This window comes from Trichoderma asperellum, chromosome 5 (genome assembly GCF_020647865.1).
Source record: "Trichoderma asperellum chromosome 5, complete sequence".
Lineage (NCBI taxonomy): Eukaryota > Fungi > Ascomycota > Sordariomycetes > Hypocreales > Hypocreaceae > Trichoderma > Trichoderma asperellum.
In genome coordinates, this window is record NC_089419.1 from 159,264 (window position 1) to 173,900 (window position 14,637).

Sequence of the window (14,637 nt, forward strand, 5' to 3'; positions counted from 1 at the left end):
CTGATTATAGTAAAAGTAAAGAAATTTTCATACAATACACAGCCTAGCTTTTCGAGGGATGATATTGGTATAGCTCGGCAAAGCGGTTAGAGAATGAACAAGACTAGAAGCAGTTGTATCGACATACAGCTAGACAATAAGGGCACCGACTCGAATAGTTGGTGGTGTTGGAAATATTGTGAGAAGCCATGCTACTAGGGACCGTTCGCTCAAGTATTTATAGATCACCTTGCGTTTATAGAATTTATACTTTGTATAGCCTTTGTAAAAGATATTCGCAATAATGGGATACTAGAATTGCACTCCTTTTAATAAAGAGTTTCTAGCGGAGAGGAATCAAGAGATCTACATTGCACTTTGGAGTATAGCTAAGACAAGTTAGCGAAATATAGAACATAATGGACCGTATTAAGTGTTTTAGAATCGTCTGCAGGCGTTACCTCAGCGACAGTGGTGAAACGAGCTTGAGGATTTGACATAATCTGATTATTAGAAGTATCGAGGATCGCCGATGTAGCAACTACCACTGAAGTATGCTGGTCCAGATTAGGTGAGATCCTACATCATCATCTTTCCTCTTATGGCAGCTAAAATGTGGGCTTATCCCGCTATTCGCTTTGGCGCTTCATCTCTGCTGGGGGACGTAGATAGATTGGATGTACAATGCTACGAAGAAGAGATGGTGGAAAGAAGGAATAAACGGACGCAGCTGATTCGCATGTTATTTGAACAGTTAATGTATTTTAAACATATATATTTACCATGTTTGTGAATTGGAAATTACGAAAATGGAGGTGGAACTATTGCACTAAAAGTGCATTTTCCTAAAAAAACTTGCAAAATATTTATGATTATAGCTATCTCTAAAAAATAATCCGCATACATGTCATAGTATCTTTTATGTATAAATGTTAGTTATTTTATAATATAACATTAAAAGAGCATTTGAATACGTATTTCACTGGCTATATTTTAAAGGTACTGATGCTCAACGTGTTGCAATTGGCAATTGACTTCTATTTGTTCCAGTAGAGCAAATGAAATAGCGCTGATTTACAATTCTCAATTGAAATGGGTCATGGATGCTAAACTTTCCGGCTGATATACTTGCCCCTAGTGCTTGCTTGCTGTAATCATGACAATAAAATACTACTTCCCCTGTATAATACAGCGCGTGTGTTCTATAATATAGTATTTTAGCTGCTGTAATATAACGCTTGCATTAACTAGAATATAGCAGCAGAAGCGTATATATTGATTATAGCACAGCGCTTGCTTATTAAAATATAGCATTCCCTGCTATATATAATAATTATTCAGTATAACATAGTTAATAGCCATTATATAGCAAAACTATATTTTATAGAATATACTCTCAAATATTTTAAATGTATACTTTAATTTTAGTTATAGTAACTATAAATACCACAGATTGTATTCTTTTAGAACTAGATTACGGCTGCTTGGATGCGAAATAACCTGTCCCTAGAAATATAGGGCCCCAAAACACGATTAATATATAAAGACCCTGTATACTTGAACGAAAGTATTCTTCGAAATATAATAGCATAACAAGTAGTTAAATAAGTGTCACTAAATGGCCAAATCGAAACGCAAAACTTGCAATCTAATATCAGTCATTTCTTATATAATAAAGAAACATTCTGCACTTTCAGTTTTAATATTTCTGCCATCTCGTGGGTAACTGATGCAGGGAGCTTACCTCCCGTTGGTGGGAGACTTTAGGCTATCTGATTGTTCAACGGCTGTTTATGCACATCCCAATGTCATATCTAAAATACGACGCTTCCCTTTTTACGGGCAACGATTTTGGTAAACCCACAGTGGCTTCAGGCTGCATCCAAGCTCTACCAATTGTCATTAAATTGAGCGCGCGGAGAGGCTGCTCCTTCCTTGCTGGCGTGAGTGCGGCTAGTGTCATCTGGACAATTGCTCTATACCTTTTCGGCAAGCAGCTATGTGTGCGAGGTCGAAATTCGGCCAAAATTAATACTGCAGTGTCATAAATAGAATATTTTGATTTTAATTGTATGGTAGAGATTAGCAATTGCTTGAGTATTACTAAGTGCAACGTCCGGGCAGCTCAACACATTTAATACTAATGAAACCACGAAGTCTACGGACAGGTTAGAATCAGAATAAAAAAAGAGACAAAGGAATAGAAGGATACTGATTTTCAATGAGTTTTAATATTTTGGCACAAAAGGTTTCCGTGAAAGCAGTGCAGTAGGTTACATAAAATGCCCATATCATAAGTTTGCCAGCTTCAGCGTACGGGCGCTGCTGTTTTAGTGGCAAGGGAATGAGATGACTGAAACCATAAGTTAATCATTTCTTTGGTGATCTGGAGTGTTAGAAACACGCTGTGGTATGCATCTATCTTGGCAAGCGCATGGGAAGAATTATGCTCGAGAGTTGTTAGACCTAGTGGGAACTTCCCCTCCATAATGTCCATACGATGAAGCTGTGCAGTGTCGAGCTTATAAATCAGAGTAATATCTCCTTATTGGAGACTGCAGGGAATAGCTTAACACGACGTCAGAAAAGATAGCTGCGTGCCGCGAGGTGCACAAAGTAAAGAACACAACGCCATTGTGTTCTGTCTCTATCCTAGCTATGCATGTGAAGTTTCTTATGCTTGAGCCATGTATTCATTTTTCCAGTTGCCCTGCTAATCTAACCCGTGACGGTTATTAATCCAGGACACTACTTCGGACGCAGTCTGCTTTTGCTGGGCCGATGTAAATTTGGCCTTTTGTACTACCCACATGGAGAAAAGGGCGAAGAGTCGTCCAACCATCCTTCCCTGTAGAAAAATTTGCGGTTGTCCAGCTTTTTGATACTTGTACGTAAACCCCAAAAGCTGAGGAAATGATTCTAAAATTGTAGCAGCTAAACTGTCGACCTGTTCTCGCTGCTTCTGTGTAACTGATTTGTCATGTTCATCGAGTTCGTCTCTCCCTTGTAGTACAAAGGCACGCTCAATGGTTTCTACTAATGACTCTCGCAATATAATCTGGCTTGACGCGTGGAAGTTCCAGATATAAGCCTTAATTTATAGTTAGCGCCATTCTATGTACTGTACCTTTTGTGCGTCTCGTACCAGCCAAATATCGTCGTAGCTAAGAATCTAGGAATAGTGTAGACGTGGAATTTGATAGCTATAAACTTCATCAACATCTCCGGAAACTATATTATTCTGGAAGTCGTGGTTTTTAGCTTTCCATGGCTCTGACATTTCCGACATCCATTGCTCGATAGCTGAAATAAGTTCTTGCATCTCTTTAGCAAGTTGAGTTATTCGGCAGAGCTTCTCTCGTCGCATCGTCGCATCGTTCTCGCTTGTATGCACGAGAGATTTTGCCAGCGCAGTAAGAATATTCATATGTAGAACGTAGGAGCAGATACGCAAATCTGGGTGGTCCATGTTTAATTTGCTGACCCATGCGATTTGCTGAGCATCAGGGTGTTCACAGAACAAGGTTTGCCAAAATTGAAGTCGATAGTGAGTCAAACGCCAAAGCGAAAAGCGGCTCGGACTGTACAACTGCCCATCATCTCTAGAGCGCAAAATATGTTTGATAGCCTCACCATGGGGACTAAAGGGATCATTTCGACCCAGATATATTAACTATTATATTATCCCATGTTCATTAGCATAGTTTCGCATATAATAGGAGAGTGAGATACCTCAAAATTGTCAATTAATAGCATGGAAAAAAAATTTTATCATCTCCAAGATTTTGCTGATCGTTTAATACTGTTCTCATTCGATTCAACGCAGCGCCGTAATGCTGTCGTGACTTGGTGTGAAATGAGACATTTCCAGCACTCTCATTTCTTATCCCTGCAAAAGCCACTGCGCGAACCGCAAGCCAAAGGACAGAATCTTGTTGTACGCTTAAAAAAAGTATAGGAAGCTCATGCATATAGCCTTTGTAAATTATGATTAACATAATTACTAAATGAAGAATTTCCCGCCGGCTCAGCAAGATAAGCTCACCTGGTAACCCTCCGTGGTTGCTGGGATGTAACGTCCAATTAACAAAGAACCGTTCTACGGCTCTCGTCTCAACATCTCTCTTCAACGGCTCCGGTACTGTTGCCAGTGCATAATCGTTAAGCCACGAGTATTGTTGTTGTAGACGTGACGAGCCGACCGTCATAGCCGCTTGATATGGCCAGCTTTGCGAAGCGGAATTGACCAGGTCTGAAGATTCCCCTTCTCTAATGAAACTCTGTCCCAGTTGTCTCCTTGCACGCTGGGAGTTTCTCCTGGCCACCTCATTCTCGTCGCGAAACACGAATACAGCATCTAGCGGAAGGCCAGAGAAAACCAATCCCTGCCGAGTACAGCGTCCGCAGGCCGGACGGCTAAGATCGCACTGTCATACTGTGTTACTATATGCGCTTTACGAATAGAACAAGTTACACACCTTGACGTTTGCAGTTTTGCATGCCAAGCAACCACGGCCTCTGTTCATGGCGGCTAAGCAAAGAATTCAAAACATGAGCCACTCTTGACACTGCAAAAATCGAGTTTTCATTTTGGCCGCCGTATATATTGGTGGGAAGCATGACGTCACCGCTTCTCGGCTTAGCCTTTCACGCTGATTTACAACGGGTTTGGGGCAAATATGCTTTCAAACGCCATCAAGCCTAAAGCCATCCACAAGTCACACGTGTCAGATACCAATGCAAGCTTGTATCGCCTGGAGGAAGGGGTTCATTTACAAGAAAACGGATACGTGTTCCAGTTCACTCTATTGGAGAAATATTTATAGTAGTTTGATTACCCATTTCAATGATTCTTACTCGGAGACATTCTCAAATATGTCGTTTCTTACATTTATACGTGTCAATATTCTATTCACGTGGCCCAGTAAGCTTTACAGTAGAATTTTCGTAATCAAGTCTTCACAAAATCTTATAAAATGAGTGAATTCTCTTCCAACATGAGCTGTAGGAGTAGGGTTTTAATCATTTGCGCTCTTTCGTCCACTTATAGATGAAAGCAAATATTGCCATGGAAGCTAGCTATTCGAATAGAGCACAAGTCTCCGCCAGGTCTAGAATCCAGACTTTGCGTGATGTGGTATTCCTTCAATCTGTACCCCAGCTAGCCAGTTGGCTCTGTTATCTATAAACTGCTCAAATTGTGGCTTCAGCTTCGATTCATGTAAGTTGAAGTCGTCCACAGTCCCAATTCTCAGGATGCTCATTCCCGGGAATCTGCTGCTTCTCCTATACATCAAATTGCCACAGATGGAACAAAAGCTGTCTTCCATCGTAGCGCAGGATGCAATAGTTTTGCTCTGAGCCCATCTGGTCAATTTATCTTCCCCTCGAACATGCTTAAGGCTCTTGTCGCTGACAGTGAAGTTTGAACAAAACATGGAGGCACTGAGTTTGTGGCAATCACTGCAGTTGCAGACAAACGTGTTAATCAAATCTTCGCCTTCGACAGGCTAGTAATAACACTTATTAGTGATATATATATTAATGCCATGTTGAAATAACTTACGAACGACAATTGCACAGCACCACAGAGACAAGTCGCTGTCGCTGTCCCGTCAGGTTTGACTCCAGAGGCACCGTCTGAGGGAAGGAGAATGTTGGGTTCCGTCATCTTAATACTTTAAATAGTACTATTGGCAAAATTTAACTGATATAGCTGGATTATGAGCGGGATTTGTAAAACTCAATGGGTTCGCTGTACGGCTAAAATGCCTTTTTATAAACATCGTCAAACCGGCAGATGAACTATCTGCACCCACCTCCAAGTCGGGCTGACGCTAGCTGAGCCCGAATCTAAACCTAAAAAGGCGATGCGTTTACCTAATCGGGACACCATGATATCATGCCCGAGATATGTAGGCCAAGAGAAAAATCGGGCCGATATGCAGACGCTACACTTACATTTCTCGTCTAGAGTAATAAAGGAAAAGAATGCAATACGTATATGCTAGGTCAATCCTTGAAGATACTTGTTCGCTCCGGTAGTTTATGATAGTAACCTTACAATAACTGGGAATCACAGTCCTTGGTATCATTATGTAGAACTCAACGTTGTTTAACATCTTACATTTGAGCCTTGCAACCACAAGCACGTAATCTAAAGGCAAAAAAACAAACAACTTATAAAAAAGAGTTATTTGGGCCCATCTAGGTTCTATTCTTTGAAATAATAGCTACATTCTCGATTTAAGAATAAAACAGACATGCTCTCGGAACGTGGTTGTAGTTACCTAGGTAGGTGGATAATATTAAGCATCTGAGTAGCCATCATCACTGCCACATGCACATGTCCTGTTATTGACTGCCTGCTCTATGCTTTACTTTCAATGGTAAAATATCATATATCCTTTACGGTAGCATATACATGTCTTGTCTATATATGTTGAAGCGTGAGTATATTATGGCGAGGAGCATCATTCGTATTTGCATTTGACTGGATCACTCAATCGATATGAAGCAATCGCTATGAAGAACTGACAAATGCGAGATAATTTTAATGATATGATAGCAGGACAGTTGCGTGATAAGTATTAGAATTATACCACCAAGGAGAGGAGCCCCGAAGATAGTTTATAATTATAGTCTACTACTTATACTTCAAATGAATTTTATCTAGGGGCTACTTTCGCTGTAATAGGCTGTTACTATTGAACATTTCGTAATGAAAACGGCGCTTCTACTCTTGCTCTACTCTTGCTCGAGAGAGCACGGCAGCTCCAAAGGGTAGAGGTAGCAGCCTGCGCATCCTGAAGTTGGGTTTATCGGCTATTCGCTCCATAACCGAAGTCAGGGAGGCTTTCAGTTTTGGTATAGATCACATCGATGTCCTCATCAATATTGCTGGAGAGATATCGCCCTTGGTGCCGGCCACCGAGACTACAGCGAAAGATTTCCTTGCAGCCTTTGAATTGGATAGCATTGAGCCTCTACTAGTCTTTCAAGCTCTATGGCTGCCCTTACAAAAGTCATTGTCGCCAAAGCTTATTATGGTTACTTCTTCAGTCGGAAGCATTGCAGAGATTGAGCCAATGCCCGGTGGCTCTTATGGCCCAAGTAAGACAGCTCAAAATTGGTTGAGAAGAGCCTTGCATCTCGAGAATAAAGATTGCGGCCTGATCACCATTACACTTCATCCTGGCTGAGTACAAACACGCGCGGGTCAATTTGCCGCTGAGCAATGAGGCTTTGCTTCTGGACCTCCAGAGACAGTAGAGTCCAGTGTAGAAGGGGTGTTGAAAATTATCGACGAAGCATCTAGTGAGACGTCGGGCACGTTTATTACACAGCTGGTAGCGCGCTTTCATGACGTGAAGTAATTATAAAATATCGCAAAATCGGGTAAATTTCGAACACTAACACTATCTCATCTCAGACCAGCAGGCTGCGCATTAGACTTTGTATGCATGCCATATTCTCCGCGATGAGCAAGGTTCTTTATACAGCAAGCCACTGCAAAGCATTAGCGCTGAGCATTCGTTCACGCGCAAGCCACGTAAACAGTCTCAGCTCGGGACCAGTCATTTTTTCTCTCATTGGGTTTTATGTAGTTAAAATACCGATGAATAAATTTAACACAAAATTTTAGTTCAAATTATAGCCAGAAAAAAGACGCCAGTCATTGTTTTGTTGTTTTGTTTCTTTCTTGACGCGAAAAGGGGAAAGTATACCGATGTTTCTATAGCGATGGCAAACTTTATACATAAGCACCACAAATCTCAAAATTTTATAAATAACTATACGGGATTCCAATTTTTCAGTAAATCTTGGCATAAGACAAACGTTCGAAGACCCATTCATCTCTCCAAATGCCATCACCTAATCGAGCTATCACGGCACCGCTACGTGAAGCACTATCAGAATGCTTCCAATCGATTATACCGTTGGTTCGGCCTGAAATACAACAGCAACTAGTCCTTGTGGGCGGCGCAGCTAGCGTGGCTCACTCTTCTACATAGTATACCGAAGATGTCGACATTTTGGGACCTGCTGATGCATTTATCGAAATATGGAACGCGATTGAGCTTGGTGTTGCTGGCTTTAGTCTCGAAGCTGATGGAAGAATCGCGTTTGACTCTAAACAAAATTTTCGTGTTCGAGTAGATCTTCTCGAGGCCAGTGAATATGTCGGCCAAATATACACCACAGCACCATACTTCGGAGCCTCCCTGGCATCTAAGATGGACCTTTTGAGACTAAGAGCGACAACGATAGTAGAACGCCAAGAGGACGGGGATATGGTAGATTTTCGATGGTTATTGGGAGAGGTAGCCAGAGAGGGTGAAAGCCTTCCAAAATTGAACAAGAGAGAAATTGGCAATTTTTTGGTTGTTGGTACACAGATTGGACAACTTGATCGTTTGATTCTGGCCGCCATTATGGGTATGCATAATGAAGATGCAGCTCTGCGGTTACTCGGGCTGCGATAACTTCATAAATATTATATCAAAAAGAGTATAATATTGGATAATTGATCAATTGGATACTTGTATTCCAGTGTCAAGCAAGGTGGTCTTTGGCTTAATAACAATTAATGCCAATAATATGCCCGTTACTAGTAGATATAGACCATTTCCCGCTTCACAAGATCTGCGGTGCATAAGCTAGTAACTGGATATTGACAACCCATGGGAGTTGTTCCAGGTCACCGTGGCCTTTAATTGCTGCATTGATGAACAGAGTCCTTCCTCTCCCTAGAGAACCCTTATTATCGATAGAGGGTTCTATCTGACAATATCCACGTGAATTAAGCTCCGCAGTTTTTCTCTCTCTCATTCTCTTTTCCTCTGGAGACTCGAATTTTGATCCGTTTATGCTCAATAGCGTCTCAATATTCGTTGACCTGTCGTTGTCTATATCAGCAAAATGAGAGGGACTATTTGAGATTTGGGATCTCCAAGTAACCAATTTTGCACCCCATCCCTCATGGACATGCCCGAAACAATGAATCCTAGGCTGAGCCTTTGCTACAGCTGCAAAGAGTTGCGGGCATCCGATCCTTTTTCTTTCTGCAGACATATCCATCATCCCATGCGGTGGCCCATGAGTAATGGCAATGTCGATTCCGCTGTCAATACTAAAACTGTGACTGTCGCTGTACTGAAATCCCCATTCGTTGGACGATGTTGTCGATGGTGTATAAGGGCTTGCGTAAATTTTCAAAAGAGCGCCATTTTTCAGAAAAAATCTATGCGATCCTTCATCAAGAAAAATTATGCCTTTATCTTTCGCTTGGTCCATGATTTCTCGAGCTGCGCCATAATCACCATATTCTTTTTTGACTAGTGCATCATCCAGAGTTTCTAATCTGGATGCCTCAGATATCTTCTGTCTAAGAATCGGTATGTCGAGCGCAAAATCATGATTCCCGGCGATAATGAGCTTGAGAGGCGCATTAATCATTTCCATTTGACTAATACCAGCCCGAAATTCGTCTAATTTGGAATGCTGGGTGAGGTCGCCACAGTGGATTGCCACATCTACAGGTTTGTTAACGCCGACAGGGAATTGCATTCCATGTGTATCCGAAATGATGAGAAGCCGTGTGTCAATACCAGAGTTCGATTGTTTGAGGCTGGAATCCATAGTTGGAGCTTTAATCAAGAGGATATGGCTATAAGGAGAGAAGTTTTGTCGATGCGATATTCCAGCTCTAGCATTGCTGAGCTGACGACAATAAAGCGTGGCAAGAAGAAGTCCAGCAATGATAATCGCCGAGGTATGGCCTAAAGATTACTCTTGCAGAAGCGCAAGCTGTATGGGTCCATGTAGAGTATATATATATACAAAACCTGATTTTGTTACCACCTACCTAGGTATATAATTAGTCTACGAGATCGTAACTTTATTTCAGGGATAAACATTTGGGGCGCCTATGTGAAGAGGATCGACGAGGGGAGCTTTTATAGTTTTAGTAGAAGCTTCCAGTGGCTTTCGCACTAAGCCCTGTAATATAGAGAAAGGTAAACAGAAAGTGTAACACAGCGGGGTTTACAAAAATAACCAACACATGTTTTAACAGACCTATGATATGCTATTAAGAGAGCTTTGCGTGATGTGTTTCGTGTTGCAAAGACTAAAAAGAAAGGAATTCAATAAAAAAGGTTTAAAAAACAAAAGGTGCCGAATTCTTGGGGCTCTTGAGGGGGTTGCCGCGTGTTGGTCGTCTTGAGCCTTTTAGCGCCGTGCCCCCCGTAAACGAAGGGGTCCATCATAACAATTCATTTGCCCCGCTTCAACACTAATAATGGTGAAAAGGTTTATTTCGTCTGGGCTGCTGCAAAGTTAGATACAACAAAGCCTAATGCGGATATCGATAGCTCATTTAAGAATCGACTATACATATGCTTGGTGTGAATCATTTCGGTTGATTAGCTTCGCTTTGAAGTCATAGTGATCACAATAGGTAGGTAGACAAAATGAAGCACTGCAAAAAAGGATGAGTACATAGTGAAGTTACTACAGGGCGCAATAATTTCTATCAATTTGACTTTTTCCCCCTTGTGTTGTATTGTAGCATGGCATCGCTTCACGCATCCGCGTACCTCGAGGTGAAATAAATGACCGCATCAGCTTTGAGCCACTGCTGCACTAGCATGCGGGAAACCGGCAGCTTAGCGGCTGACGATCGCTGATTACGGAGCTCATTGCTCTTGTATTAAAACAGCAAGCTGGATCTCAATACGCTATTGGGCGGCGCTCACATCACCATTGCATCATTATATTAGCGAAATCCCTCAGCCACGCAGAATGAACTGATGAATCTACCATCTGGCCACCAGACGTCATGCTTTCCAATTAACAAAACATATAAAGAATAGATTAAACCCCATAACAATATATGTCACAGCATAGTTTTCTTAACTACGGTTCATACACACTTCACTTGTATAGCTTCCACTTTCCTTGTCCACTATCCCTTCATTCGCAATGGTTTGGCAACACGGTGATCACCATGATATCCCAAGCCAATGGCGCATCCACAAGTATGAACATGTACCTCTCTTGCGATTGATTCAGTGAAATTTTTGAAAATTAACTATTTCTGTTATCGTCGTCTAGGCCGGGCGCCTGGCTACCAGCGGATCATCGTGTTCATCGAGAATTTCTTCGCCGCGTAACCCATCACGTTGACAAGCATCCCGAAGAAAAGTTAACGCCCGCCCTGCAAGAATTTAAAGAACTTATTGAAGGCAACACACGAATTTACATGTACTTCAATCAGATGTTTGAGGAGATTCCGAACAAAAGGCCGTACTGGCGGGATCCCACAGGCACAAAGCAGATCCGCGACTACCGTCATATGCTACAGGTGCTAAATCACGTCGTCTCAAAAGCTCCAGAGTGGACAGACGCAGCCGAAAGTGCTGGTGTGGTAGGGGTTCCTTTTTGTGCCATTCTTGATTACCCCATGGGTACACCAAGGTAAGAAAGCCGGCATGCGCGTGGTAGCAAAGCATTTGAACTTTGTCTACGCCATAGGTGAGGTGATTTATTAATTTAGTTCAACAGTGGCCACGCTGCATTCCTGGACCCAGACGTGAATAAGGCAATCAAGAAGGTTTTGAATGAATGGGGTAAATTTTTAGAGGTAATGCTACATAGTCCAGCATCTGGTTTTCTTTTTTTTTTTTTTTTTTTTTTTTTTTTAATACCATTACGTTTCAGAAAACGATTGGAGGCATTGATAATTAGCTGACATGAGCTGGATTGACTACAGACGCCAAAATCAGCAGAGGCCTTAGGTGACCACAAGCTAGGCTGGTTCGGCGAAACTGGCCTAAGCGATGTTATGCAAGTTGCGAATGCTCCTTATAAGTCATCCTTAAAGTTTGAAGAAATGTTTGTATGCGAGCCATCAGCTAAATATTATGGCTACAAATCCTGGGATGGTAAGGCTATCACGAGTTCCAGCTTAATACCCAGCAATTCTTTTTTAGCATCGTGTCTCAAGGAAGGATAGAAATACTAATTATACTATTTAGACTTCTTTACTCGACAGGTACATGATAAGGCAAGACCTGTAGCATCCCCAGATGATGATAACGTCATTGCGAATGCATGCGAATCCAAGGTGTTCAACATTCAGCGGAATGCTCAATTGCGGGATAGGTTTTTCGCCAAAGGCCAGCCTTACTCAGTGCTTGATATGTTAGCACATGATCCACTAGCCAAGCACTTCGCGGGAGCAACAGTTTACCAGGCATTTCTATCTGCTCTTTCCTACCACCGTTGGCATTCGCCAGTCTCAGGAACAATTCGACGTGCGTTCGTCCAAGATGGCACATATTTCAGTGAACCTCTATTTGAAGGTGTTGGGGATCCTGATGTTCATGAAATTGATACCGGCGGCATTACAGTTGGCCAGGGCTACCTCTCTGCACTAGCAACCAGAGGTATCATCTTCATCGAAGCGGATAATCCGGCAATTGGCTTGATGGCATTTATTGCTATCGGTATGGATGAAGTTAGCTCGGTTGACATTACCGTAAAAGAGGGGCAACATGTGAAGAAAGGTGAACAGACTGGCATGTTCCACTTTGGTGGTTCGACTCACTGCTTGCTATTCCGCAAAGGGGTTAAGGTTTCCGATTTCCCCGAGGTAGGAAGGCACGAAAATGTGCCAGTTCGTAGCAAGGTTGCTGTCGTTACACCCTAAATGGTATCCAGACATACAATACACTACCCTTTGAGAGTCCTTTTGGGGGGGAGCTACTCCTAATAACGATGCTAAATAGTTAAAAGCTTCATAATGGGCTATCTATTTCCGTATATGAACGCAATTCAATACTAGATGGATACTTGAGCTGAATCTTTAATTCAATATTTGAAAGAATTCTTCGTCAGGTCGGTCTGCATATATTGTCAAATTACCAATCTATCAAATACTGAGGCTTTATCCCATAATTTGCTGCCAATTAATAAAAAACTACTCAACGAGCTCTCTCCAGACACTGTGGTCCCTAGATTTCTTGATTTGCAATTTTAAACCGTGCTTATATCACTCTTTGACGACAGAGGACAAGTATTTTTACAAGGGCCACCCTACCCATTTGACACACTATACATTGATCCCCAAATTTGTCTAGCCGTTTGAAGCTACCTAGTAACCTAGTGAAAGCATATGCCGTGTGTTACATTATGAAAATGAAGAATACCAGCCCGGCTCTTTTGGAGCAGGATAGCCATGCCTGATTTAATTGCTGGAGATTTGAAGCTGCCGTTGAAGCCAATCTCTCCAGCCTTCATCTTGCGTAATGAACCTAACTCTAGCCTCTAACCATTCTGTATGTCCCCAAAAACCCCACGAGGCCTGAAATCGGCACCAGTCTACAAGTGCGGTTTCCCAATGCCGAAGAAAAACATCCCATTCATATACAGGTATATCACCCTGAGGTCGATTATTCATGAGGATAGACCAGTAGTGCTTGAGCAATATCTTCTCATTTTCGTCCAATTTTAATGAAGAAGGGATCGATTTATGGTTTGTGAGAAGACCGAGTGGCACAGAGCAAGTGAAAAGCTTGGCGAGGTCACACACACCCAGCCCGATTCCCGCATATTGAAAGTCAAAAAACACGACATCATCGCCAGATTCAGTTGAAAAGAGATTTTCAGACTTTACATCTCCATGGATATATGTCTCAAACGGCCTGCCCCGTGGGATTAGAAAGTCGGCGGCAGATTCAGCAAGGGATGGCAAGCCATCTACGGAACTGCAAAATACATCAGACCATTCTGAGAAGTGATCATGAGCGAGCAATCGATATTCTTCTTGCCTAGTGGCGAGATAAGTATAACCACCGTTCAGCCAGAGGTTTGATCCACCGCATTTGGCGTCTTCTTTACGCTTCTTAGCTTCCTCAAGTGGTGGTTGAAGAAAATCGCTCAGATCTTGAGGCAGATGAGCCCAAGAGCTACTATGGAATTTGGCCAGCCATGCCAAAGCTGCATATACCTGATTGGCAGATAAAATTGCCCTTTTTTCACCCGCAACAGGGAACTCGGGCCTCAAATCGTTCAGTAGAGTAGCCATTACGTGGTCAATCCCGTGATCAATGGCTTTTTGCTTCATACTTCGTGTCGAAGCAAAACACTGGGCCACGGGAACACCGCTACTAGCGAGGTGAGGTGCAACTTCATCATAGAAATACTGTTCGACCTCATAGCTGAACATCTTGCGAAGATGTCCTTCATCTCCTGTTTTAGTGGGGGGGTGGACGATTTTCAGGACGAGACGGATAGCACTGTCTTGGTCATTCCCCTGAGCCTTGGAGAGACGATGCCACTTTGCGGACGCGCAATTAGCGGCTGGTTTGGCAGAAATAGCACAAATGTGGCCGTAGCCTGCCCAGAGGCCTTGGATTGTTGTGCATGAAATCAGCTCAAGGTCTAGCCAAGAAAGCATAATAGCCGCGATGTGGCTCGGCTCATTATGCTGGCTCATGATGATGGGCAGCGTGGGTCTGCAATTGTACTTATTCAAGCGACATGGTTTGAAGTTTACAGAATTTGTTCTCCGTACAAACTTGGAAAATATTCATATTATCTTGGATTATGTAATCGCTCAGACAAGGATCCTTGGAACAGTGCCGCGTAGCG

At 42.4% G+C, this 14,637-nt stretch overlaps 6 protein-coding genes across 6 annotated transcripts; 2 read left to right on the forward strand and 4 right to left on the reverse strand.

Annotated features, from left to right (window-relative positions):
* Positions 1 to 3,151: 3,151 nt before the first annotated feature.
* On the reverse strand, positions 3,152 to 3,735 carry TrAFT101_008198 (uncharacterized protein; the record flags this gene model as incomplete). Its single annotated transcript, XM_066128269.1, has 2 exons — positions 3,152 to 3,652; positions 3,712 to 3,735. The coding sequence occupies 2 exons, from the start codon at positions 3,733 to 3,735 to the stop codon at positions 3,152 to 3,154; spliced, it is 525 nt and encodes a 174-aa protein (XP_065984387.1).
* A 1,221-nt stretch (positions 3,736 to 4,956) lies between these two features.
* On the reverse strand, positions 4,957 to 5,750 carry TrAFT101_008199 (uncharacterized protein). The gene is made up of 2 exons (XM_024910583.2): positions 5,546 to 5,750; positions 4,957 to 5,489 (listed from the first exon to the last, which is right to left on the reverse strand). Exons 1-2 carry the CDS (start codon positions 5,648 to 5,650, stop codon positions 5,091 to 5,093), a joined length of 504 nt encoding a protein of 167 aa, XP_024762392.1. The 5' UTR covers positions 5,651 to 5,750; the 3' UTR covers positions 4,957 to 5,090.
* A 2,147-nt stretch (positions 5,751 to 7,897) lies between these two features.
* TrAFT101_008200 (uncharacterized protein) lies at positions 7,898 to 8,467 on the forward strand (the record flags this gene model as incomplete). Its single annotated transcript, XM_066128270.1, has 2 exons — positions 7,898 to 7,918; positions 7,995 to 8,467. 2 exons carry the CDS (start codon positions 7,898 to 7,900, stop codon positions 8,463 to 8,465), a joined length of 492 nt encoding a protein of 163 aa, XP_065984388.1. The 3' UTR covers positions 8,466 to 8,467.
* A 30-nt stretch (positions 8,468 to 8,497) lies between these two features.
* On the reverse strand, positions 8,498 to 10,465 carry TrAFT101_012047 (uncharacterized protein). Its single transcript, XM_024908007.2, has 2 exons — positions 10,378 to 10,465; positions 8,498 to 10,309 (listed from the first exon to the last, which is right to left on the reverse strand). The coding sequence occupies exon 2, from the start codon at positions 9,619 to 9,621 to the stop codon at positions 8,617 to 8,619; it is 1,005 nt and encodes a 334-aa protein (XP_024762389.2). The 5' UTR covers positions 9,622 to 10,309; positions 10,378 to 10,465; the 3' UTR covers positions 8,498 to 8,616.
* A 308-nt stretch (positions 10,466 to 10,773) lies between these two features.
* On the forward strand, positions 10,774 to 12,986 carry TrAFT101_008201 (uncharacterized protein). Its single transcript, XM_024908006.2, has 5 exons — positions 10,774 to 11,021; positions 11,098 to 11,460; positions 11,548 to 11,626; positions 11,756 to 11,927; positions 12,021 to 12,986. The coding sequence occupies exons 1-5, from the start codon at positions 10,966 to 10,968 to the stop codon at positions 12,692 to 12,694; spliced, it is 1,344 nt and encodes a 447-aa protein (XP_024762388.1). The 5' UTR covers positions 10,774 to 10,965; the 3' UTR covers positions 12,695 to 12,986.
* TrAFT101_008202 (uncharacterized protein) lies at positions 12,981 to 14,515 on the reverse strand. Its single transcript, XM_024908005.2, has one exon. The coding sequence runs from the start codon at positions 14,480 to 14,482 to the stop codon at positions 13,232 to 13,234; it is 1,251 nt and encodes a 416-aa protein (XP_024762387.2). The 5' UTR covers positions 14,483 to 14,515; the 3' UTR covers positions 12,981 to 13,231.
* Positions 14,516 to 14,637: the final 122 nt, after the last annotated feature.

What these genes read in the sequence shown, in the direction of transcription:
- TrAFT101_008199 (XM_024910583.2), bottom strand. Translation starts at nt 5,650, where the DNA reads ATGACGGAACCCAACATTCTCCTTCCCTCAGACGGTGCCTCTGGAGTC. An exon ending in GTGCTGTGCAATTGTCGTTC is followed by an intron (nt 5,490 to 5,545) that starts GTAAGTTATTTC and finishes TGTTATTACTAG; the next exon opens with CCTGTCGAAGGCGAAGATTT.
- TrAFT101_008201 (XM_024908006.2), top strand. Translation starts at nt 10,966, where the DNA reads ATGGTTTGGCAACACGGTGATCACCATGATATCCCAAGCCAATGGCGC. An exon ending in AATGGGGTAAATTTTTAGAG is followed by an intron (nt 11,627 to 11,755) that starts GTAATGCTACAT and finishes GATTGACTACAG; the next exon opens with ACGCCAAAATCAGCAGAGGC. An exon ending in TGGCTACAAATCCTGGGATG is followed by an intron (nt 11,928 to 12,020) that starts GTAAGGCTATCA and finishes TATACTATTTAG; the next exon opens with ACTTCTTTACTCGACAGGTA.
- TrAFT101_012047 (XM_024908007.2), bottom strand. Translation starts at nt 9,621, where the DNA reads ATGGATTCCAGCCTCAAACAATCGAACTCTGGTATTGACACACGGCTT.
- TrAFT101_008202 (XM_024908005.2), bottom strand. Translation starts at nt 14,482, where the DNA reads ATGAGCCAGCATAATGAGCCGAGCCACATCGCGGCTATTATGCTTTCT.